Source organism: Leucoraja erinacea, chromosome 2 (genome assembly GCF_028641065.1).
Source record: "Leucoraja erinacea ecotype New England chromosome 2, Leri_hhj_1, whole genome shotgun sequence".
Lineage (NCBI taxonomy): Eukaryota > Metazoa > Chordata > Chondrichthyes > Rajiformes > Rajidae > Leucoraja > Leucoraja erinaceus.
Window position 1 is genome coordinate 30,223,439 of NC_073378.1, and position 26,665 is coordinate 30,250,103.

The 26,665-nt window shown below is 48.8% G+C and overlaps 1 protein-coding gene across 1 annotated transcript in view; it reads right to left on the bottom strand.

The window, feature by feature from the left end:
• Positions 1–394: 394 nt before the first annotated feature.
• Positions 395–26,665, bottom strand: part of LOC129708438 (GMP reductase 1) — a 37,223-nt gene continuing 10,952 nt past the window's right edge. The window contains exons 3-9 of the mRNA XM_055654201.1: positions 22,950–23,033; positions 19,749–19,922; positions 14,972–15,053; positions 13,840–13,946; positions 11,123–11,165; positions 5,041–5,200; positions 395–2,072 (exon numbers count right to left, since the gene is read on the bottom strand). Coding sequence (XP_055510176.1) covers positions 1,892–2,072; positions 5,041–5,200; positions 11,123–11,165; positions 13,840–13,946; positions 14,972–15,053; positions 19,749–19,922; positions 22,950–23,033 — 831 coding nt within the window. The 3' untranslated portion in view covers positions 395–1,891. The remainder of the gene's footprint in view (positions 2,073–5,040; positions 5,201–11,122; positions 11,166–13,839; positions 13,947–14,971; positions 15,054–19,748; positions 19,923–22,949; positions 23,034–26,665) is intronic.

The window sequence follows — 26,665 nt, forward strand, 5'->3', positions numbered from 1 at the left end:
GTACTCATTTAACTGTACTGTTAAATTATTCCTTGTTTCCCATTATAAATTCACCCGTCTCTGGCTGTAAGGGACCTACAGTCATTCGACTTCACTAATCTACTTATTACATACCGATAGAAACTGTCTGTTCCCGTTTCCCCCCCCCTCACCTTAAACCTATGTCCTCTAGCTCTCAATTCCCCTACTCTGGGCAAGAGACTTTGTGTCTACCCAATCTATTCCCCTCATGATTTTGTACACCTCTATAAAATCACCCCTCACCCTCCTGTGTTCTGAGGAATAGTCCCAGCCCGCTCAACCTCTCCCTGACCCCCGAGTCCTGGCACCATCTTCAGCCTATCTATTCCAATACCTATACCATAATCTCTCAGCTCAGAACTACGTCGAATCAAAATTGAGCCGTAAATTTGAAGTATATCATTTTTATTTCACATCCTCAAACATTACAAACACATAAGAATTTATATATTTAAAATTCTGCTTGAAATAAATTAGATTCCTCGCATTCATAATTGTATATTCCTAAGCAATCCATTTAGTAATAAAATAATTGCTGTACATTCATTTTTGGTTGAAGCAATTGCTGATTTTCACATCAAAATATAATCTTCAGTGGATAAAAATAAAACACATGGTTGAAGTTAGGTCCCGACCCGAAACATAATCTATCCATGGTCTCCAGAGAGGCTGCCTGACCTGCCGAGTTACTCCAGCACTCTGTGTCCTTTTTGCATCATTGTGACTTTATTAAAGAAAATGCCATGCTGGACTAACTAAGCGGGTCAGACAGCATCTCGTAGACATGGTTAAGTGACGTTTCATATCGAGACCTTCCTTCAGACTAATCTTGTTGGGGGTGGGGTGTGGAGAAAGCTGGAATAGAGAGGAGGGAGCGGGACATGTGATGGGCGGATGTGCAGGAAGGAACCGCAGATGCCGCTTTGCACCGAAGATAGACACAAAGTGCTGGAGTAACTCAGCGGGTCAGGCAGCGTCTCTGGAGAAAAGGCATCGGCGACGTTTCACGCTCGGGACCCTTCTTCAGACCCTGAAGTTCTGAAGAAGGGTCTCGACCCGAGACGTCACCTTTCTTAAGTGATATGTGGATACAGCTGAGAGGGGGTTCACTGGCAGATGGGTGGATAAGGACTAGAGATGAAAAGAGGACAATAGGGTGAAGGATAGGGATAAAAAGAAGAATGAAATGTGAATCCGGAGGGAAGGGGAGAAGTGGAATGGGAGAGGTGGAAGGGGGGTGACGGGGCGGGGTGGTGGGATGAAATGGTCGAGTAGAGGGGGGAGGTAAAAAAAGAGGGTAACCTAATATTGGGGGGGGGGGTCAATGTAGCTTACAAGCCAAAAGTAGCACAATAAAGAACTGCCAGAATATTTTAGACGGCAAAGTGGAAGACAGCTGCAGTTTAGTTTATTTTAGTTCAGAGATACAGCGCGGAAACAGGTCCTTCAGCCGACCCAGCCATCCCCGTACACTAACACTATCCTACACACACTGGGGCCAATTTACATTTATACCAAGCCAATTAACCTACAAACCTGCACGTCTTCGGAGTGTGGGAGGAAACCGGAGCACCCGGAGAAAACCCACACAGGTCACGGGGATAACGTACAAACTCCGTACAGGCAGCACCCGTGGTGGGGATCGAACCCGGGTCTCTGGCGCAGCGAGGCAGCAACTCTACCGCTGCGCCACGCTGCCGCACTAAGCCGTAGAAGACCAGCTCTGTAAGTTCTGCAGTCAATTTTTTTTAAATCTGGGAAATATTAACACAGCGTGCAAGGTTTCGAATTATATTCAAGTATATCATGTTGAATGAGGGGAGCCGCAGAGAAATTAAACTCCCGGTTAGTTTGTCCGTGACGGGGCAGGCTAAGAGAACGTTTGGTTGAACTGGCGGGTCACCCGGATGAAGGTTGTCCTTCGACTCAGCTCCTTCAGCTTGGCGGCTCCCACGTACGTACACGTGGACCGTAAACCGCCCAGAATGTCCAGGATAGTCTTCTCCACGTCCCCTTTGTATGGAACCTCCACCGTCCTGCCTTCCGAAGCCCTGGGTTCAAACGAAAGAGGCAATCCGCTGGGTTACACCAACTCATTAACCTACGCTCAGCGCTGGGCCTGGACTCACTGGAGTTTAGAAGAAGGATGAGAGTGGATCTTATTGAAACATATAAGATTGTTAAGGGTTTGGACATGCTAGAGGCAGGAAACATGTTCCCGATGTTGGTGGGAGAGGGAGGCCATTTAGGACTGAGATGAGGAAATGCTTTTTCACCCAGAGAGTTGTGAACTTGTGGAATTCTCTGCCACAGAAGGCAGCGGAGGCCAATTCACTGGATGTTTTCAAGAGAGAGTTAGATTTAGCTCTTAGGGCTAAAGGAATCAAGGGATATGGAGAGAAAGCAGGAACGGGGTGCTGATTTTGGATGATCAGACATGATCATATTGAATGGCGGTGCTGGCTCGAAGGGCCGAATGGCCTACTCCTGCACCAATTTTCAATGTTTCTGCCTCCTAATCCCATTTTCCTGCCTTCTCCCCATAACCCTTGACACCCGTTCTAATCAATTGCCTTAAAAATATCCACTGATTTGGCCTCCACAGCCGTCTGTGGCAATAAGTTCCACAGATTCACCACCTTTTGACCAAATATATTTCTCCTCATCTCCTTCCTAAAGGAACGTCCTTTAATTTTGAGGCTGTGACCTCTAGTCCTAGACTCTCCCACTAGTGGAAACATCCTCTCCACATCCACTCTATCCAAGCCTTTCACTATTCGGTGAGTTTCAATGAGGTCCGCCCTCAACCTTCTAAACTCCAGCCAGTGCAGGCACAGTGCCGACAAACGCTCATCATAGGTTAACCAAGGCATTGTGCCGAATATGTTGCTGACAGCACCAGCATTATTGGGTGGCTACCGATCCCTGAAATGATCATAAGACATAGGAGGAGAATTAGGCCATTCGGCCCATCGGGTCTCTGCCACCATTCGATTATGGCTGATCTATCTTCCCCTCTCAAACCCATTCTCCTGCCTTCTCCCCATAACCCCTGACACCCATACTGATCAAGAACCACGGGAGGATGAGAGGCGGTCTTATAGTGTACAAAATCATGAGAGGAATAGATCGGGTAGTCTTTTGCCCAGAGTAGGGGAATCGAGAACCAGAGGACCAAAGAGTAGAGGGTGTATGGAACGAGCTGCCAGAGGAGGTAGTTGAAGCAGGGACTATAGCAACGTTTAAGAAACATTTAGATGGGTACATGTTTTTAATTTCCCCATCCTGGGTACAAGACCCAGGACTTGGGTTCATTCACCCTCATGATTTTACACACCTCTGTAAGATCACCCATCTCAATAGACAATAGGTGTAGGAGTAGTCCATTCGGCCCTTCGAGCCCATTCAATGTGATCATGGCTGGTCATCCACAATCAGTACCCCGTTCCTGCCTTCTCCCCATATCCCCTGACTCCGCTATCTTTAAGAGCCCTATCTAGCTCTCTCTTGAAAGCGTCCAGAGAACCTTCCTCCACCGCCCTCTGAGGCAGAGAATTCCACAGACTCCACATATAATAATCTTATATGTTTCAATAAGATATCCTCTCATCCTTCTAAATTCCAGAGTGAACAAGCCCAGCCGCTCCATTCTCTCAGCACATGACAGTCCCGCCATCCCGGGAATCAACCTTGTGAACCTGCGCTGCACTCCCTGGAATGGAAGGAGATGGGCCAAACGCAGGCAGGATGGGGCTAGTGTAGATAGGGCATGTTGGCCGGTGTGGGCAAGTTGGGCTGAAGGGCCTGTTTCCACGCTGTTTCACCCTATGGCTCTGTGACTCAACACAAAATGCTGGAGGAACTCAAGATTCCCGCCCTGTTGAGTTACTCCGGCCCTTCACACTCTGGTGAAGTGTGTTTTATTGTCAGATGTCCCATTCTTACTTGCAGCAGCACAACACAATATGTAAACACAGTGCACTGTAAAGAATATAATAAACAAGGAAAAAAAAGTTTCAGTATGTGTGTGTATATATATACACAAACATACATACACATAGAAAACAAACATAGACAATAGGTGCAGTAGTAGGCCATTCGGCCCTTCGAGCCAGCACCGCCATTCAATATGCTTTCTCCCCATATCCCTTGATTCCATTAGGCCTAAGTGCTAAATCTTTTGAATATAACAATAATAATAGTCTATGTAGTTTGGGGCTTATTTGGAGGTTGTAGTGTTTAATAACCTGATGTCTGTAGGGAAGAACATCCTGAACCTGGACGTTACAGTTTTCAGGCTTTTTCCCGATGGCAGGGGTGAGATGAGAGCATGGCCAGGGTGGCGTGGGTCTCTGATGATGCTGGCTGACTTTTTGAGGCAGTGACTCCTGTAGGTTCCTTCAATGGTGGGGAAGTCAGTACCCGTGATGGACCGGGCAGTGTTTACCATTTATTGCAGTCTTCTTTGCTCCTGGGCGTTCGAGTTGCCGAACCAGGCTGTGATGCAACCAGTCAATATGCCCCCCTACTGTACACCTGTAGAAGTTCAAGAGAGTCCTCTCTGACACACCGAATCTCCGTAAACTTCTCGGGAAGTAGAGGCGTTGATGGGCTTTCTTGAAGACGCAGGAAACATGTTCCTGATGTTGGGGGAGTCCAGAACCAGGGGCCACAGTTTAAGAATAAGGGGTAGGTCATATAGAACGGAGACGAGGAAACACTTTTTCACACAGAGAGTTGAGAATCTGTGGAATTCTCTTCCTCAGAGGGCGGTGGAGACCAATTATCTGGATACTTTCAAGAGAGAGCTAGATAGGGCTCTTAAAGATAGCGGAGTCAGGGGATATGGGGAGAAGGCAGGAACGGGGTACTAATTGGGGATGATCAGCCATGATCACATTGAATGGTGGTGCTTGGTCGAAGGGCCGAATGGCCTACTCCTGCACCTATTGTCTATTGGATACTGATGATAACTCTACTAATTTCTCCAGTGACGATGACTAACGTCGAAGGGATTACCTGTACTCCGCCACGCCGCCCGCGTGCTTCTTCATGGCCGTGTCTGAGCTCATTCCGTAGAAGAGTTTCACCTTCCTGCCGTCCTTCTCGATGACTTCCCCGGCACACTGGTCATGGCCCGCAAACATCCCGCCCAGCATCACAAAGTCCGCTCCTGCTCCTGGAGACAACGAAGGAAAGGCACTTAGTAACAGCGGGAGGAAACCGGAGCTCCTGGAGAAAACCCCCTCAGGTCACGAGGAAAAACGTACACACTCGGTACCGTCATAGAAAACACAGGCAATAGGTGCAGGAGCAGGCCATTCGGCCCTTCGATCCAGCAACACAATTCAACATAATCAAGAGAGTCAAGAGAGAGTTTTATTGTCATGTGTCCCAAATAAGACAATGAAATTCTTGCTTGCTGATTAGCAAATTTACAGATGACACAAAGCTGGGTGGCAGTGTGAACTGTGAGGAGGATGCTATGAGAATAAAGGGTGACTTGGACAGGTTGGGGGAGTGGGCAGATGCATGGCAGATGAAGTTTAATGCAGATAAATGTGAGGTTATCCACTTTGGTAGCAAAAACAGGAAGGCAGATTATTATCTAAATGGCGTCGCTGGGAAAAGGGGAAGTACAACGGGATGTGGGGGTCCTTGTACATCAGTCTATGAAAGTAAGCATGCAGGTAAAGCAGGCAGTGAAGAAAGCGAATGGCATGTTGGTCTTTATAACAAGAGGAGTCGAGTATAGGAGCAAATAGGTCCTTCTGCAGTTGTACAGGGCCCTAGTGAGACCACACCTCGAGGATTTGAGGATGGACATTCTTGCTATTGAGGGGGTGCAGCGTAGGTTTACAAAGTTAATTCCCTGGATGGCGGGACTGTCATATGCTGAGAGAATGGAGCGGCTGGGCTTGTACACTCTGGAGTTTAGAAGGATGAGAGGGTATCTCATTGAAACATATAAGATTGTTAAGGGTTTGGACACGCTAGACGTAGGAAACATGTTCCCGATGTTTGGGGGAGTCCAGAACCAGAGGCCACAGTTTAAGAATAAGGGGTAAGCCATTTAGAACGGAAACAAGGAAACACTTTTTCTCACAGAGAGTTGTGAGTCTGTGGAATTCTCTTCCTCAGAGAGGGCGGTGGAGGCAGGTTCTCTGGATGCTTTAAAGAGAGAGCTAGATAGGGCTCTTAAAAATAGCGGAGTCAGGTGATATGGGAAGAAGGCAGGAACGGGGTACTGATTGGGGATGATCACATTGAATGGCGGTGCTGGCTCGAAGGGCCGAATGGCCTACTCCTGCACCTATTGTCTATTGCTGCAGCACAACAGAATATGTAAACATAATACAGAACAGGAGATAAAAGTTCAGTGTGTCTATAAACCATAGACCACATATATACACACTAAATAAACAGATAAAGTGCAATAGGATGTTATAGTTCAGAGTTTGTTTGATGGTGAGTTTAATAGCCTGATGGCTGTGGGGAAGAAGCTGTTCCTGAACCTGGATGTTCCAGATTTCAAGCTCCTGTGCCTTCTTCCCGATGGCGACGGAGAGATGATTGTGTGGCCAGGATGATCGTCCAAAATCAGTACCCCGTTCCTGCCTTCTCCCCATATCCCTTGATTCCGAAAGCCCCAAGAGCTAAATCTAACTCTCTCTTGAAAACATCCAGAGAATCGGCCTCCACTGCCCTCTGTGGCAGAGAATTCCACAGATTCACAACTCTGGGTGAAAATGTTTTTCCTCATCTAAATGACTTGCCCCTTATTCTTAAGCGGGTACTGCTGATGCTGGAAAAATCGAAGGTTGACAAAAAGCTGGAGAAACGCAGTCACAGGGAGAGCATGCAAACTCCATACAGACAGCACCCGTAGTCGGGATCGAACCCGGGTCTCTGGCGCTGTAAGGCAGCAACTCTACCCGCTGCGTCACCGTGATGCCCTTGTATGTTTTTTTTGTAAAGCAGCATCTGCAGTTCCTTATTTCTCGTCAAAGAGTGATACAGCGTGGAAACAGGCCCTTCAGCCCATCTTGCCCACACCGGCCAACATGTCCCATCTACACTAGTCCCACCCGCCCGCATTTGGTCCATTTCCCTCCAAGCCTGTCCGAACTTGTTCCTCTGGCAGCTCGTCCCATGCACCCACCATCAGGCTCCTTCCTGGCTCTTTTACTCAACCTCTAATAGAAACATAGACATAGAAACATAGAAATTAGGTGCAGGAGTAGGCCATTCAGCCCTTCGAGCCTGCACCGCCATTCAATATGATCATGGCTGATCATCCAACTCAGTTGGATAGAGATGGCATCATCGGCAATGAGCCACTCCACCCTCAACTATAACTATCTGTTATCTGTTATTTATGTGTGTGTATATATATATTCATTGGTATATGGACGCACTAATCTGTTCTGTGTTTATTTGTGCCTACTATATTGTGTTGTGCTGAAGCAAAGCAAGAATTTCATTGTCCTATCTGGGACACAAGACAATAAACTTGAATCTTGAATCACTGCACTGAGGTAGTCAAGATGTGACAGGGATCACTAACACTTGATCAAGACTGCCCTCATGTGGTGGAGGAAGGGAAAGCAGCTGAAAACGCCAGAAACTCTATCTCAAGGGCCTTGGGCATTATTTGCACGTCATTTAAGCGACATCATTTAGCGTCACGCACGTATCGTGACGCGCATCGTGATGCGTGCATGGCGCGTGGTGAGACGTGGTGGCGTAGGGAGTGTCGCGTGCGGCGCCCCAGGATTTGGGGATTTACAAAATCTTCGCACGCCACCCGTGTGACACGCAAATAGACAACAGGTGCAGGAGTAGGCCATTCGGCCCTTCAAGCCAGCACCGCCATTCAATGTGATCATGGCTGATCATCCCCAATCAGTACCCCGTCCCTGCCTTCTCCCCATATCCCCTGACACCGCTATCTTTAAGAGCCCCATCTAGCTCTCTCTTGATATGACGCCCAAGTGGAACAGGCCCTTAAATAGTAATTTAGTTTAGAGATACAATATCATCAGCCCACCGAGTCCACGCCGACCATGGATCACCCGCTCACACCAGTTTGCGGCACGGTGGCGCAGCGGTAGAGTTGCTGTCTCACAGCGCCAGAGGCCAGGGTTCGATCCTGACTACGGGAGCTGTCTTTTTCACCCAGAGAGTTGTGAATCTGTGGAATTCTCTGCCACAGAAGGCAGCGGAGGCCAAATCACTGGATGTTTTCAAGAGAGAGTTAGATTTAGTTCTTAGGGCTAACAGAATCAAGGGTTATGGGGAAATGATCAGCCATGATCATATTGAATGGCGGTGCTGGCTCGAAGGGCCGAATGGCCTACTCCTGCACCTATTTTTCGATGTTTTCTATGTCTGTACAGAGTTTGTACGTTTTCCTCATGACCTGTGTGGGTTTTCTCCGGATGCTCCGGTTTCCTCCCGCACTCCAAAGACGTGCAGGTTTGTAGGTTAATTGGCTTGGTATAATAGTAAATTGTCCCTAGTGTGTAGGATGGTGTTAGTGTACGGGGATCGCTGGTCGGTGCGGACTCGGTGGGCCGAAGGGCCTGTTTCCACACTGTATCTCTAAAACTAAAGAAAAACTAAAAACTAGTTCTTTGTTACCGAAGCCAATTCACCGACAAACCTGCACGTCCTTGGAGTGTGGGTGGAAACCGGAGCACCCGGAGGAAACCCACGCGGTCATGAGGAGAACATAAATCTCTGTACAGACGGCACCCGTAGTCGGGATAGAACCCGGGTCTCTAGCGCTGTGAGGCAGCAACTCTACCGCTGCGCCACCGTGATGTCACAGGTTGCATGACTCTGCACCATTGCACCATTCCACAGTTGGCTGCAAACCCTATGCATCGCTGGTCTGTCGCCGAGTGCAATATTTATTTCCGCGGCAGTACTCGAGGATGAGCAAACAACAGAGGGCGGTGGAGGCAGGTTCTCTGTGTACTTTCAAGGGAGAGCTAGATAGGGCTCTTAAAAATAGCGGAGTCAGGGGATATGGGGAGAAGGCAGGAACGGGGTACTGATTGGGGATGATCAGCCATGATCACATTGAATGGCGGTGCTGGCTCAAAGGGCTGAATGGCTTACTCCTGCACCTATTGTCTATTATCTATAACAAGAATACGAAGTTAGTCTGTAAAAGCCAGCTTCCCTGAGCTCACACTTTCTTCACCATTCCTCTACTTTGGGCAAGAGACTCTGTGCGTCTACCCGATCTATTCCTCTCGTGATTTTATGCACCTCTATTAAAATCAGCCCTCATTCTCCTGCGCTTCAAGAAATAAAGTCCTAGCCTGAGGCAGACACAAAGTGCTGGAGTAACTCAGCGGGTCAGGCAGCATCGCTGGAGAAAAGGAATAGGTGACATTTCGGGTCGAGACCCTTCTACAGACACCTAGTCTACACAAACTCTCTGCCCCTCCCATTCAAACACTGACCTTTCTGTCCTGGGCCTCCTCCATTGTCAGAGTGAGGCCCAGCGCAAATTGGAGGAACATCACCTAATATTTCGCTTGGGCAGCTTACACTCCAGCGGTATGAACATTGACTTCTCCAACGTCAAGTAACCCTTGCTTTCCCTCTCTCTCCGTCCCGCCGACTAGTTCCACTGTCCACCTGATTAATTGTACAGATTATACGCCTTGTTGTCACCTTCCCCTCAGCCAACAATGATCCATCTACATTTCCGTCTGCTTTGATCTGTCGTTCTAACACCTTACCCTTCCAAAACTCCAGCCTCCCACTCCCCTGACTCTCAGTCTGAAACATAGAAACATAGAAAATAGGTGCAGGAGTAGGCCATTCGGCCCTCCGAGCCTGCACCGCCATTCAATATGATCATGGCTGATCATCCAACTCAGTATCCCGTACCTGCCTTCTCTCCATACCCCCTGATCCCCTTAGCCACAAGGGCCACATCTAACTCCCTCTTAAATATAGCCAATGAACTGGCCTCAACTACCCTCTGTGGCAGAGAGTTCCAGAGATTCACCACTCTCTGTGTGAAAAAAGTTCTCCTCATCTCGGTTTTAAAGGATTTTTCCCGCTTATCCTTAAGCTGTGACCCCTTGTCCTGGACTTCCCCAACATCGGGAACAATCTTCCTGCATCTAGCCTGTCCAACCCCTTAAGAATTTTGTAAGTTTCTATAAGATCCCCCTCTCAATCTCCTAAATTCTAGAGAGTATAAACCAAGTCTATCCAGTCTTTCTTCATAAGACAGTCCTGACATCCCAGGAATCAGTCTGGTGAACCTTCTCTGCACCCCCTCTATGGCAATAATGTCCTTCCTCAGATTTGGAGACCAAAACTGCACGCAATACTCCAGGTGTGGTCTCACCAAGACCCTGTACAACTGCAGTAGAACCTCCTTGCTCCTATACTCAAATCCTCTTGCTATGAAAGCCAACATACCATTCGCTTTCTTTACTGCCTGCTGCACCTGCATGCCTACCTTCAATGACTGGTGTACCATGACACCCAGGTCTCGCTGCATCTCCCCCTTTCCCAATCGGCCACCATTTAGATAATAGTCTGCTTTCCCGTTTTTGCCACCAAAATGGATAACCTCACAGTTATCCACATTATACTGCATCTGCCAAACATTTGCCCACTCACCCAGCCTATCCAAGTCACCTTGCAGTCTCCTAGCATCCTCCTCACAGCTAACACTGCCCCCCAGCTTAGTGTCATCCGCAAACTTGGAGATATTGCCTTCAATTCCCTCATCCAGATCATTAATATATATTGTAAATAGCTGGGGTCCCAGTACTGAGCCTTGCGGTACCCCACTAGTCACTGCCTGCCATTGTGAAAAGGACCCGTTTACTCCTACTCTTTGCTGAAGAAGGGACTCGACCCGAAATGTCACCCATTCCTTCTCTCCAGAGATGCTGCCTGTCCCGCTGAGTTACTCCGGCATTTTGTGTCTGTCTTCAGTGTAAACCAGCATCTGCAGTTCCTTCCTACACAAACCGTGTTCATATTTGCAAACGCCACTGACAAGGTGAATTATAACATATAGTTGCAATATATTCATGAGAGATTGGATTCAATCATTTACCAAATGCTTTGGCAACATCACCAGGACAGCTGCAGCCTCCATCCTTATGAAAAAAGAAAAAACAGTTAGCAATTAGCAAGCATTTGATTCCAATCCACACCAGCGGAAAGTGAAACGCCTTGGTAATCGTTCCACAAAATTATCAATTTTCGCAAACTGTGTCATGTCGGGAACAGCTCCATCCGAGACCACCAGAAATTGTAGAGAGTTGTGGACGCAGCCCAGACCGTCACACAAACCAACCTCCCTTCCACTGAATGTAGACTAAAATATTGGAGAAACTCAGCGGGTGAGGCTCCATAGATGCTACCTCACCCGCTGAGCTTCTCCAGCATTTTTTATCTACCTTCGATTTTCCAGCATCTGCAGTTCCCTCTTAAACAATCCCTTCCATTGAAGAAGGGTCTTGACCCGAAACGTCACTTATTCCTTCGCTCCATAGATGCTGCCTCACCCGCTGAGTTTCTCCAGCATTTTTGTCCACCTTTGTCTCCCTTCCATTGACTCCATCTACACCTCACGCTGCCTCGGCAAGGCCAGCAGCATCATCAAGGACCAGTCTCACCCCCGGTCACTCCCTCTTCTCCCCTCTCCCATCGGGTAAGAGGTATAAAAGTGTGAAAACGCACACCTCCAGATTCAGGGACAGTTTCTTCCCAGCTGTTATCAGGCAACTGAACCATCCTACCACAACCAGAGAGCAGTGCTGAACTACTATCTACCTCATTGGTGACCCTCGGACTATCCTTGATCCTTGATCGGATGGTGCTCGCTACAGAAGCCGATCTACAGTCACACATTACAATCACTACACACTCTTAAATCGCTACTCCTGCAGCAACACTTCGTACTTTATCTGTGAACGGCTCGATTGTGATCATGTATTGTCTATCCGCTGGCTGGTTAGCACGCAACAGAAGCTTTTCACTGTACCTCGGTACACATGACAATGAACTAAACTAAAACTGAACTGCGTGGCCTCCATTTTGTGGCAACAGTGTTAATGCCTTCCTCTGATGCAGTATTCTACTTGGGGAACTTGCGATGCAGTAGAATAGCATGGAAACAGGCCATTCTGCCCAACCCGTCCATGCTAGCCAAGATGGCCCTCCTGAGTCCCCATTCGTCCATGTTTGCGCAGATCCCTCGATACCTTTCCTATCATAGAAGCATAGAAATGTAGAAAATAGGTGCAGGAGTAGGCCATTCGGCCCTTCGAGCCAGCACCGCCAGTCACTGTGATCACGGCTGATCATCCCCAATCAATACCCCGTTCCTGGTTTCTCCCCGTATCCCTTGATTCCGTTAGCCCTAAGAGTTAAATCTAACTCACCTATCCACATATCTGTCATGTTGGTAAGTTCTAGGAGCAGAATTGGGCCATTCGGCCCATCAAGTCTACTCCGCCATTCAATCATGGCTGATCTAACTTTCCATCTCAACCCCATTCTCCTGTCTTCTCTCCATAACCCCCGACACCCGTACTAATGAAGAATCTGTCAATCTCTGCCTCAAAAATACCCACTGACTTGGACTCCACAGCTGTCTGTGGCAAAGAATTCCACAGATGCGCCACCCTCTGACTAAAGAAATTCCTCCGTATCTTCTTCCATCGATTTATTCTTAGGCTGTGGCCTCTGGTCCTAGACTCTCCCACTAGTGGAAACATCCTCTCCACATCCACTCTATGTGGTCAGTGCAGACTCAGTGGGCCGAAGGGCCTGTGGTGTACGTCTTAACTAAAACAAACCACTGTAAACTGTGGGAAATGGCGGCTGCGATATAATGAACAGTTGCAATAAACAGATTACTGCGGCAACTACAGCGGTGCAGCGGTAGAGTCGCTGCCTCTCAGCGCCGGAGACCCGGGTTCGATCCTGACCACGGGTGCTGTCTGTACTGACTTTATACGTTCTCCCCGTGACCTGCGTGGGTTTTCTCCGAGATCTTCGGTTTCCTCCCGCACTCCAAAGACGTGCAGGTTTGTAGGTTAATTGGCTTGGTAAATGTTTTAAAACATTGTCCCTCATGTGTGTAGGATGGTGTCAGTGTGCGGGGATCGCTGGTCGGCACGGACTCGGTGGGCCGAAGGGGCTGTTTCCGCGCTGTATCTCTAAACTCTAAACTAAACTAAACTACTTATGAAGTAACTGAACACAGAAAATAGATGCAGGAGTAGGCCATTCGGCCCTGCGAGCCATTCAACATGATCGTGGCTGATCGTCCAAAATCAGTACCCCGTTCCTGCTTTGTCCCCTTATCCTTGGTGTCCATCAGCCCCAAGAGCTAAATCTAACTCTCTTTGTGAATACATCTTAGAATATTTTAGAATCTAAAGGGCCTGTCCCTCTTGGCCGTCATTAGCGCATCATTTACGCAACATCAGTTACGCGTCACGATGCACGCTTCATGACGCGCGCATGGCATGCATTACGTGCGCATGGTGAGTGGTGAGGCGTGGTGGCATAGGCAGTGACGTGCGGTCACGAACGCGCCCCAGGATATTGTGATTCACAATGTGGCGTAGGTGTGACGTGCAAATGGCGCCCAAGTGGGACAGGCCCTTTAGAACTTTAACATCGTAGAATCTTATCACAATTGGAATCGGTGCATTGGAAAGAAAGAGGTTCCTGTTCATTTAACAAGTTGCCTTGCCGAGCTGCCTGTGCTGTGTGTAAGCGGATGCGAGTGTGTGTGTGTGTGTGTGAGTCACTCACGGAGATGATGTGGCCCTTGAGACCGTGGGCAGAGTCGGCGCACTCTATAACCGCACTCAGCTGGGGGTAGCCCACCCCCGTTTTGATTCGAGTCGTGCACACAGAACCTGGAAATAAAACACAATTGGCGGAAAGAAAGAGAGACGTGCGTTAGGGTAGCACCTTACCACAGTCTCAGGGCGCAGCGGTAGAGTTGCTGCCTCACAGGGACAGAGACCCGGGTTCGATCCCGACCATGGGTGCTGCCTGCGCGTGGTTTGTGCGATCTCCCCGTGGGTTTTCTCCGAGATCTTCAGTTTCCTCCCACACTCCAAAGACAATAGACAATAGACAATAGATGCAGGAGTAGGCCATTTGGCCCTTCGAGCCAGCACCGCCATTCAATGTGATCATAGCTGATCATCCCCAATCAGTACCCCGTTCCTGCCTTCTCCCCATATCCCCTGACTCCGCTATTTTTAAGAGCCCTATCCAGCTGTCTCTTGAAGGCATCCAGAGAACCTGCCTCCACCGCCCCCACAGAATTCCACAGACATGCTGATTTGTAGGTTAATCGGCTTGGTGTACTTGTAAATTGTGTGTGTGTGTGTGTGTCTTCCACTGTGTGTGTGTGGGTGTGTGTGGGTGTGCGTACGTGCGCGCGAGTGTGTGTGTGTGTGTGTGTGTGGGTGATCGCTGGTCGGTGCGGTGTGTGTGTGTGTTAATGTGTGGGGATCGCTGGTCGGCGCGGACTCGGTGGGCCAAAGGGCCTGTTTCCACGCTGTATCTCTAAGGCATTCAGACCGCACTACGTCGAAGATGGTTCCCAAACCAGGCGACTACTTGCCTGCTAGTCACAGACATAGATCCACAATCACACGTTACAATTCGCTCCACACTCTCACATTTCCCCTCCTACAGCACCTCCAGATTCAGGGACAGTTTCTTCCCAGCTGTTATCAGGAAACTGAACCATCCTACCAGCAGCAAGAGAGCGGTCCTGAACTACTATCGACCTCATTGGAGACCCTCGGACTGATCAGACTTTGCTGGCTTTATCTTGCACTAAACGTTATTCCTGTTATTCCTGTTATTCCCGTTATCCTGTATCTGTACACTGTGGACGGCTCGATTGGAAACATGTATCGTTTACCTGGCCCGATCCCCACTTTAATCACGTCAGCTCCTGCGAGAATCAGCTCTTCCACCATTTCCCCTGTTACCACGTTGCCAGCCTTGGGTTCGAGGGAGAGAGAGAGGGATTGAGAGAGAGAGAGAGAGAGAGAGAGAGAAAGGAAAAAAATGAAGGTCGGAGAAAGCAGAAGTTTCTGCAACAGATTGGAGCAGCACGGTGGCGCAGCGGTAGAGTTGCTGCCTTACAGTGCTGCCCGTACGGAGTTTGTACGTCCCCGTGACCTGCGCGGGTTTTTTCCCGAATGCTCTGGTTTCCTCTCGCACCCCAAAGACGTGCAGTTTTGCAGGTTAATTGGCTTCGGTAAATTGTAAATTGTCCCTAGTGTGTGTCGGATAGTGTTAGTGTACGGGGTGATCGCTGGTTACTCCTCAGGTTCCTATTATATATTTCTGACCTCACCTTAAACCCACGTCCTCTGGTTCTCAAATTCCCTCCTCTGGGCAAAAGATGCTGTATTCAAATCCTGGCAACATTTCCTATTTCCTTCGCTCCATAGATGCTGCCTCACCCGCTGAGTTTCTCCAGCATTTTTGTCTACCTTCAATTTTCCAGCATCTACAGCTCCTTCATAAAAGATTCTGTATATTATCCCGATCTATTCCTGGGATGGGAGATTGCAACCTTCACGTGGTCCGCCCTGTTTCAACGAATGCAATTAGCCTGACGTGCACAATCAAATAAGATCAAATAGAACAAGTTGCCCCACAACTTTAGGCTGAAGTAGAGAAGGACTATTCCTCTAATAGTTTTGTCCACCTCTAAAAGATCACTCCTTATCCTCCTGGTGCGAAAAGGAATATAGTCTTAGCCTGCTCAACTTCTCAATAGACAATAGACAAGAGACAACAGGTGCAGGAGTAGGCCATTCGGCCCTACGAGCCAGCACCGTCATTCAATGTGATCATGGCTGATCATCCACAATCAGTACCCCGTTCCTGCCTTCGCCCCATATCCCCTGACTCCGCTATTTTTAAGAGCCTCTCTCTTGAAAGCTCTCTCTCTCCCTATAGCTCAGCCCCTCGAATCCTGGCAACATCCTGGTAAATCTTCTCTGCGCCCTTTATAGCTTGACATTATCTTTCCTATAACATGGTGCCCAGGACTGAACACAATGCTCTAAATGTGGCCTCGCCAACGTCTTCTACAACTGCAACATGGGGATCATGACCGAAGCCTCCATGTGGCGATCCCTGGAAGCCACGACATGATGCACTCTGTGAAGCTTCGGGCGACAATTCTGTCAACATGTTGGACGCGGACAGAAGCCAACAGCGAGCTACATCGTCTGACACACAGGAGCGAACGAGCAAAAGCAAAGACAGCAACTCAGCGACACTCTCAGAATCTCCCCTAGCCCAGACCATCACATAAACTAACCTCTCTTCCATTCATTTCTTCACTCCATAGATGCTGCTGCACCCGCTGAGTTTCTCCAGCAATTTTGTGTACCTTCGATCTTCCAGCATCTGCAGTTCCTTCTTGAACACTTTGTCTACTCCACTGCGATATCTCCTCAAGGTATGCCTACCTTGAAGAAGTTCTCCTCCTCTCTCCGGAGACAGTTTCACAACCTCCTCTCTAGCTGCACACCCTCTGTGCAACACCGGAAATTGGAGGAACAGCACCTCATATTCCGCCTGGGCAGCTTGCCCAGTTTTGCTAGCCCTTGCTGTCTCCTCCCCTTCCTTAACCTTCGAGCTGTCTCCTCCCATCCCCCCGCCCTCGGGCTCCTCCTCCTCCCCTTTTTCCTTCCTTCTCCCCTCCCACCCCCCATCAGTCTGAAGAAGGGTTTTGGCCCGAAACGTCGCCTATTTTCTTCGCTCCATAGATGCTGCTGCACCCGCTGAGTTTCTCCAGCAATTTTATGTACCTTCGATCTTCCATTAACTCCATTTACACCTCACGGCAAGGCCAGTAGCATCATCGAGGACCAGTCGCTCCCTGGCCCACTCCCTCTTCTCCCCTCCGCCCATCGGGAAAAAGGCGTAGAAGTGTGAAAACGCACACCTCCAGATTTAGGGACAGTTTCTTCCCAGCTGTTGCCAGGCAACTGAATCATCCGACCACAACAAGAGAGCTGTCCTGAACTACTATCGGACTGTCCTTGATTGGATTTTACTGGATTTACCTTGAACTAAACGTTATTCCCTTTATCCTGTATCTGTACACTGTGAACGGCTCGATTGTAATCATGTATTGTCTTTCCGCTGGCTGGTTAGCACGCAACAAAAGCTTTTCACTGTATCTCGATGACAACAAACTATACTAAACTAGGAATGGCTGTGGACTGTCCAGCCTGTTTTCCTTTTGCCCCTCAAGACTGACCTGAGGTTGACCTGATCCCACAACCTTAGCTCAGGTGCGACGATGCCAATCCTTGCCCAGAGTTGACCCCTCCAGGGAATGTGTACGAAGGAACTGCAGATGCTGGTTTAAACTGAAGATGGACACAAAGAGCTGGAGTAACTCAGCGGGACAGGCAGCATCTCTGGAGAGAAAGAATGGGTGACGTTTTGGGTCGAGACCCTTCTTCAGACTGAAGAAGTGTTTTGACTCGAATCGAATGGGTTTTCTGCGGATGCTCCAGTTTCCCACCGCATTCCAAAGACGTGCGGGTTTGTAGATTAATTGGCTTCGGTAAAGATGGCAAATTGTCCCTACTGTGGAGGATAGTGCTAGTGTACGGGGTGATCGCTGGTCGGGACGGACTTGATGGGCCAAAGGGCCTGTTTCCGCACTGTATCTCTAAACTAAACTAAACTAAACTACAAGAGAAGGTGGAGACTAAGCGGAGGTTGGGCGATCGTTTCGCCGAACACCTCCGCTCAGTCCGCAATAACCAACCTGACCTCCCGGTGGCTCAGCACTTCAACTCCCCCTCCCATTCCCAATCCGACCTCTCTGTCCTGGGTCTCCTCCTTTGCCAGAGTGAGCAACAGCGGAAATTGGAGGAACAGCACCTCATATTCCGCCTGGGGACCTTGCGTCCGGATGGCATGAACATTGAATTCTCCCAATTTTGCTAGCCCTTGCTGTCTCCTCCCCTTCCTTAACCCTCTAGCTGTCACCAACCACCCTCCCATCCGCCCGCCCTCGGGCTCCTCCTCCTCCCCTTTTCCTTCCTTCTCCCCCCCACCCCCTATCAGTCTGAAGAAGGGTTTCGGCCCGAAACGTCGCCTATTTCCTTCGCTCCATAGATGCTGCTGCACCCGCTGAGTTTCTCCAGCAATTTTGTGTACCTATAAGAGAAGGTTATTGGCTGCAACCTTCCCTCCATTGATGAACTGTACACTGCAAGGGCCAGGAAGCGAGCGGGCAAGATCATCTCTGACCCCCCTCACTCTGGCCACAAACTCTTTGAATCACTTCCCTCTGGAAGGCGACTCCGGACTGTCAAAGCTGCCACAGCCAGATATAAAAACAGTTTTTATCCACGAGTAGTTGCTCTACTCAACAGCCAAAAATCTGTAGCCTCCCTTTGATCTGGTATTGTGTTGGTTCACATGCTTGATCAATGGTGTTTTATCATTAATGTTTATTATTATTAATGTTTAGTGTTTTCTGAGTCATTCGTAACTGTCACCGTATGTCATGTTGTTACTTGTGGGCGGAGCACCAAGGCAAATTCCTTGTATGTGAATACTTGGCCAATAAACTAACTTACTTAAACAAGCATGAGCAGGTGATCGTGGGTCAGTATGGACTGGGTGGGCGAAGGACATGTTTCCACACTGTGTCTCGAAAGTTAGGCCCACGAGTGCAGGCAACGTCCTCATCATCTACACACTTTCCACCTTGACAACGTCTTTCATAAGGGAGGGAGGGAGGGAGGGAGGGAGGGAGGGAGGGAGGGAGGGGGTGACCAAAACTGAGCACAGTGCGGCCTCACCTACGTCTTGCACGACGTGTCCCAAGATTGACGAATGCTAAAGCCATTGAAACTTCCCGACATCTCCACCAACTTTCCAGTTGACAAATTCCCAGAATTGGAAACTCAGCTTGTGGGAAGAGGCTATTTTTGTGACTTTAGACTTTAGATTTTAGAGATACAGCGCAGAAACAGGCCTTTCGGCCCACCGGGTTCATGTCGACCAGCGATCACCCCGTGCACTAGCACTATCCTACACACCGTTCATGTATGAGAGGCAGAATTAGGCCATTCGGCCCATCAAGTGTACTCCGCCATTCAGTCATGGCTGATCGATCTCTCCCTCTCAACACTGACTTCTCCCCATAACCCCTGACACCCGTACTAATCAAGAATCACTGCCTTAAATATATCCACTGACTTGGCCTCCACAGCCGTCTGTGGCAATGAACTCCACAGATTCACCACCCTCTGACCAAAGAACTCTTGACACGAGAGAAAATTTACAGTCTTGACCGAAGCCAATTCACCTGCAGGTCTGCGCGTATGTGGAGCTTGGGAGGAAACTGGAGCAGCTGGAGAAAAACCCACGCAGGTCACGGGGAGAACGTGCAAACTCCGTACAGACAGCACCCGTGGTCAGGATGGAACCCGGGTCTCTGGCGCCGTGAGGCAGCAACTCTACTGCTGCGCCACCTCCATGGTCTCCGTGCTGGAGAGCACAATGGCAGCTTGCCACATCCCAAAGTCAGCAAGTTCGAAACGCACCCGAGATCTTAGTACCTTGATGGGCCAAATGGCCTGGTTCTGCTCCCATCACTCGTGGCTTAATAGAAAGGAGCGTTTGCAGGAGCGTACAAGACTTACCATGATGGTGTGTTTTGGGAACTTGGACCGAACGGTTTTGACAGATTCCACAAAGTACTCGGAGTAACCGTTAGCAACGTCTAGGCAGATGTAGTTGATGGCTGGAATAGACTCCAGGATCTTACTCAGCTTTTCCAAGTCTGCCTGGCTTGTACCCGAGCTGACAGCCACGTGCTGACGAGAGAGAGAGAGAGAGAGGGAGAGAGAGAGAGAGAGAGAGAGAGTGAGAGAGAGAGGTGAGCAGAAAGGCAGAGAATCCATTCAACATAGAACGCAGCACAGCACAGGAACAGGCCCTTCAGCCCACAATGTCAGTGCTAGACACGGTATCAGGACCAACGTTTTTTCAGTTTTGAGATGCAGCGCGGAAACAGGCCCTTCGGCCCATGCTGGCCAGCGATCCCCGCACCCTAACACTATCCTACGCACACGGTGGCACAGCGGTAGAGTTGCTGCCTTACAGTGAATGCAGCGCCAGAGACCCGGGTTCCATCCTGACCACGGGTGCTGTCTGTGCGGAGTTTGCACGTTCTCCCCGTGACCTGCGTGGATTTTCTCCACCATCTTCGGTTTCCTCCCACACTCCAAAGACGTGCAGGTTTGTAGGTTAATTGGCTTGGTAAATGTAAAAATTGTCCCTAGTGGGTGTAGGATGGTGTTAATGTCCGGAGATTGCTGGTCAGCGCGGACCCGGTGGACCTAAAGGGCCCGTTTCCGTGCTGTATCTCTAAACTAAAGTTAGTTTAGTTTAGTTTAGAGATACAGCGCGGAAACAGGCACTTCGGACCAACGAGTCTGCATTGACCAGCGATCACCCGTACACTAGCACTATCCTAAACCCACTGGGGACAATTTCACATTTATACAAGAACACCAAGCCAATTAACCTACAAACCTGCACGTCTTTGGAGCGTGGGAAGGAAACCTGAGCACCTGGAGAAAAACCCACGCAGGTCACGGGGAGAACGTACAAACTGCGCACAGACAGCACCCGTAGTTGGGATCGATAGCGGGTCTCTGGCGCTGTGAGGCAGCAACTCTACCGCTGCGCCATCATGCCATAGTTCAGAGACACAGCGCGGAAACAGCCCCTCCGAGTCCGCGCCGACCAGCGATCTCCGCACATTAACACTATTCCACGCACGCTGGGGGCAATTTTGCAATTGTACAAGCCAATTAGCCTACAAACCTGTAGGGATTGGGATTGTGGGAGGAAGATCCCGGGGAAAACCCATATTTACCCGCCTGCACGTGGTCCACCTGCACGTGGACGGTGCTGGCACGAAGGGCCGAATGGCCAACTCCTGCACCTATTGTCTATTGTCCACCTCAAAAACACCACCATCGTACCTGCCTCCACCACCACTTCTATCTGTGCGTTCCCGGCCCCCACCACCTTCTGTGTAAAAAAACCTGCCCCGCACATCTCCTTTAAACTTTGCCCCTCTCACCTTAAAGCTGCGCCCTCTAGTGGTGGACATTTCCACCCTGGGGAAAATACGTTCTGACTGTCTACCCTTTCTATGCCTCAAGGTCACTCCAATTCTCCTCTTGCGTGTACTGTATCCACGAGTTTTTCATGGAAGGTTTGCAACATCTATACCATACGCACGTGTAAATCTGCCTCCACCACCACCCCCGGCAGCGCAGGTCAGGCACACACCACCCTGTGTGAAATAACTTGCCCCACACATCCCCTTTACACTTTGCCCCCTCTTGCCTTAAACAATAGACAATAGACAACTGACAATAGACAATAGGAGCAGGAGTAGGCCATTCGGCCCTTCGAGCCAGCACCGCCATTCAATGTGATCATGGCTGATCATCCCCAATCAGTACCCCGTTCCTGCCTTCTTCCCATATCCCCTGACTCCGCTATTTTTAAGAGCCCGATCTAGCTCTCTCTTGAAAGTATCCAGAGAACCGGCCTCCACCGCCCTCTGAGGCTGAGAATTCCACAGACTCACCACTCTCTGTGAGAAAAAGTGTTTCCTCATCTCCTTTCAAAATGGCTTACCCCTTATTCTTAAACTGTGGCCCCCGGTTCTGGACTCCCCCAACATCGGGAACATGTTTCCTGCCTCTAGCGTGTCCAAACCTTTAATAATCTTATATGTTTCAATGAGATCCCCTCTCATCCTTCTAAACTGTGTACAAGCCCAGCCGCTCCATTCTCTCATCATTTGACAGTCCCGCCATCCTGGGAATTAACCTTGTACCAAAGCTATGCCCTCGAGCACAGCTTTTTACCCCATGATATATCTACGGTGAACACCACGGTGAACTTCTTGCCATTGCTATACAACATTCTTGCTATTGAGGAGAGCAACCTTCACGTGGTCCGCCCTGTTTCGACGAATCCATCAACCCGTCTGACACAATCAAATAATATCAAATAGAACAAGTTGTCCTATAACTTTAGGCTGTGCACGCCATACGCAAGAAGAAGAGGAGTTATTGAGGGAGTGCAGCGTAGGTTCACCATGGTTAATTCCCGGAATGGCGGGACTGACATATGATGAAAGAATGGGTCGACTGGGCTTCTATTCGCCGGGATTCAGAAGGATGAGAGGGTACGTTATAGAAACATTTAAAATTCTTAAAGGATTGGACAGGGCTAGATGCAGGAAAAATGTTCCCGATGTCGGGGGAGTCCAGAACCAGGGGTCACAGTTTAAGAATAAGGGGGTTGGCCATTTAGGACTGAGATGAGGAAAAACTTCTTCACCCAGAGAGTTGTGAATCTGTTGAATTCTCTGCCACAGAAGGCAGTGGAGGCCAATTCACTGGATGTATTCAAGAGAGAGTTAGATTTAGCTCTTAGGGAATCAAGGGATATGTGGAAAAATCAGGAACTGGGTACTGATTTTGGGTGATCAGCCATGATCATATTGAATGGTGGTGCTGGCACGAATGGCCTACTCCTGCAGCTGTTTTCTATGTTTCTATGTTGCTAACTCTGCCCGGTCCATCACAGGTACTGACCTCCCACCATCGAAGGGATCTACAGGAGTTGCTGCCTTAAAAAAGACAGCCAGCATCATCAGAGTCCCACACCACCCTGGCCACACACTCATCTCACCACTGCCATCGGGGAAGAAGGTACAGGAGCCTGAAAACTGTAACGTCCAGGTTCAGGAACAGCTTCTTTCATGCAGCCATCAGGTTAAACCGCCGAATATATTCTCAAGAATAACATACCTCAAGACATTCAGGGTGAGAAGCTGCAAACGCCTTCCACTCCTCCAGAGTGTAGTGTTTGTGAATGGTGATAAACATGGCGAACTGCAAAATAAACCAAGAGGCTCGGTGAGTTTATTGCAGGCACATACATGGAACATAGAACAACACAGAGGATAGACGCAAAAAGCTGGAGTAACTCAGCGGGACAGGCGGCGTCTCTGGAGAGAAGGAATGGGTGACGTTTCCGGGTCGAGACCCTTCTTCAGTCTGAACGTCACCCATTCTTTCTCTCCAGAGACGCCGCCTGTCCCGCTGAGTTACTCCAGCATTTTGTAAATTTTGCAATGGAGGAAACTGGCTGAACTTTGTTGCCTTCCACCACAGTGAAGAATGCTGCGGTGGATTTTTTTTTTTTCTCTTCAAAATAGACTTTATTCAATTGATAAATATATACAATTCATGAACCATGCGAAAAAAATTCATCCGACATTTTTGGAGACTATACAAATTGTTCAGTATAATTTTTTTACATTTGTCAAATTCCACCAAAATGTCCCCCACCCATGCCACTCATGTGGCCTCCTCCCGAGAATGCTGTGGTGGATTTTTGTGTTAAATCTTATTGTGTATTGTGTGTTCTTTTTAAGTGTATCGCTGCTGGCAAATTCACTTCACTGCACCTTTGGGTGCATGTGACGAGTAAATTTGATTTTGACTTTGATGTTGTATCTATCTTCGGTGTAAACCAGCATCTGCAGTTCCTTCCTCCCCAAGAATTTTTATACGTACATTAAAAACAAGGGGGTTATTAGGGAGAGGATAGGATAAAGGAGGGGATTCACGTTCGGAGTCAGAGGATGAAAAGTGCAAATGTTAATTGGAGGAACATTGAAGCAGGTACTATAACAGCATTTAAAAGTCAGTTGCACAAGTACATGGATAGGCAAGGTTTGCAGGGAGGTAGACTTTCAGTCCTGGGACTCCTCCACTGTCAGAGAGGGGACAGTGGGCAAGTGGTACTAGTCTAGATGGGCCACCTTATCGGCATTTGAGTCCCCTCAATTGAGGAAGGACGTTCTTGCTATTGAGGGAGTGCAGCATAGGTTTACAAGGTTAATTCCCGGGATGGCGGGACTCTCATATGCAGAGAGAATGGAGCGGCTGGGCTTGTACACTCTGGAGTTTAGAAGGATGAGAGGATATCTCATTGAAACATACAAGATTGTTAAGGGCTTGGACACGCTGGAGGCAGGAAACATGTTCCCGATGTTGGGGGAGTCCAGAACCAGGGGCCACAGTTTAAGAATGAGATGTCAGCCATTTAGAACGGAGACGAGGAAACACTTTTTCTCACAGAGAGTGGTGAGTTGTGGAAATCTCTGCGTCCGAGGGTGGTAGAGGCCGGTTCTCTGGATGCTTTCAAGAGAGAGCTAGATAGGGCTCTTAAAAATAGCGGAGTCAGAGGATATGGGGAGAAGGCAAGGAACGGGGTACTGATTGGGGATGATCAGCCATGATCACATTGATGGCGGTGCTGGCTCGAAGGGCCGAATGGTCTACTCCTGCACCTATTGTCTATTGTCTGTTGGAATGGACATTGAAATTCCTCCAATTTGCGTCTATCCTCACTCTGACAGTGGAGGAGGCCCAGGATTGAAAGCCTGAAGAAAGGCTCCAACTCGAAACGTCACCTTCAGTTTAGTTTAAACAGCGCGGAAACAGGCCCTTCGGCCAACCGGGTCCGCGCCGACCAGCGATCACCCTGCACATTAACACGGCCCTACACACACTAGGGACAATTTACACATACACCAAGCCAATTAACCTACAAACCTGCACGTCTTCGGAGTGTGGGAGGAAACCGGAGATACCGGAGAAAACCCACGCAGGTCACGGGGAGAATGTACAAACTCCATACAGACGGCACCCATAGTCAGGATGGAAACCAGGGTCTCTGGCGCTGTGAGGCAGCAGCTCTACCCGCTGCGCCACCGTGACACCTCTTTTCTTTTCTATTACCTATTATCCTACGTCACCCATTCCTTCTCTCCAGGAACGTTGCCTGTCCCGCTGCGTTACTCCAGCATTTTGTGTCTAAGAAGACTTGGTATTCTCTATCATACAACTCGCCACTGGTGTTAGATGGACACAAAATGCTGGAGTAACTCAGCAGGACAGGCAGCATCTCTGGAGAGAAGGGATGGGTGGCGTTTCAGGTCGAGACCCTTCTTCAGATACTAACGTTTGACGGCCCTTCCTCACCTGCCTAATCACCCACTTCAGTTTTTCCTGCTTTCTTTACATTCCTCAAAAGCCTCTCTGAATTCATCTTCCTAAACTTAACATAAGGTCATAAGGTCATCGGTAATAGGAGCAGAATTAGGCCATTCGGCCCATGGTCTACTCCGTCATTTAATCGTGGCTGATCTATCTTTCCCTCCTAACCCCATTCTCCTGCCTTCTCCCCATAACCTCTGACACCTGTAATAATCAAGAATCTATCTAAGTCTGCCTTAAAAATATCACAGACTTGACCATCCATTGACATTGACTTCGGTGGCAAAGAATTCCACAGATTCACCACCCTCTGACTAAAGAAATTCCTTCTCATCTCCTTCCTAAAGGAACGTCCTTTAATTCTGAGGCTGCGGCCTCTAGTCCTAGACTCTCCCACTAGTGGAAACATCCTCTCCACATCCACTCTATCCAGGCCTTTCACTATTCGGTAAGTTTCAATGAGGGGGGCCCCTCGTCCTTCTAAACTCCAGTGAGTACAGGCCCAGTGCCGTCAAACACTCATCGCTATTCGGTACGTTTTAACCGCTTATTCCTGGGATCGTAAAACGTAAAACTCCTTCCCCTTCCTGTCCAAATTCACAACCTTTTTCAACATCAAAGTTCCCTAACCTTGCTATCCTTATCCCTCCTCCTATCTGGAACATAGCGATCCTGAAATATGATCAGCTGGTCTTTAAATAACTTCCACATGTCAGACGTGGACTCAATAACAACTGCTCCCAATATATCCTCCCTCGCTCCTGCCCAAAAATGTTGTGAGATACACACAAAATGGTGGAGTAACTCAGCGGGTCAGACAGCATCTCTGGAGAGAAGGACTAGGTGACACTTCAGACTGGAGAAAGGTCTCGACCCGAAACGTCACCCATTCCTTTTCTCCATAGATGCTGCCTGACCCGCTGGGTTACTCCAGCTTGTTGTGTCTATCTTCGGTTTAAACCAGCATCTGCAGTTCCGCCCTGCACTGATAATGCTGTAATCTGCTTCATCTAAGATAGACACAAAAAGCTGGAGTAACTCAGCGGGACAGGCAGCATCTCCGGAGAGAAGGAATGGGCGACGTTTCGAGTCAAGACCCTTCTTTATCTCAATTTAATTGAGTTTAGCTTATTAATGTCACGTGTACCGAGGTACAGTGAAAAGCCTTGTACTATCCAGTCAGTGGAAAGACTGTACATGATTACAATCGAGCCGTCCACAGAGTACAGGATAATGGGAATAACGTTTAGTGCAAGGTAAAGTCCGATTAAAGATAGTCCGAGGGTCTCCAATGAGGTAGATGACAGGTCAGGACCGCTCTCCAGTGATAGGATGGTTCAGTTGCCTGAAAAATAGAGGGGAAGAAACTGTCCCTGAATCTGGAGGTGTATTTTCACACTTCTGTACCAAGTTACTAGGACACTATTAAACATGCATGTGTATAGGACAGGTTTATA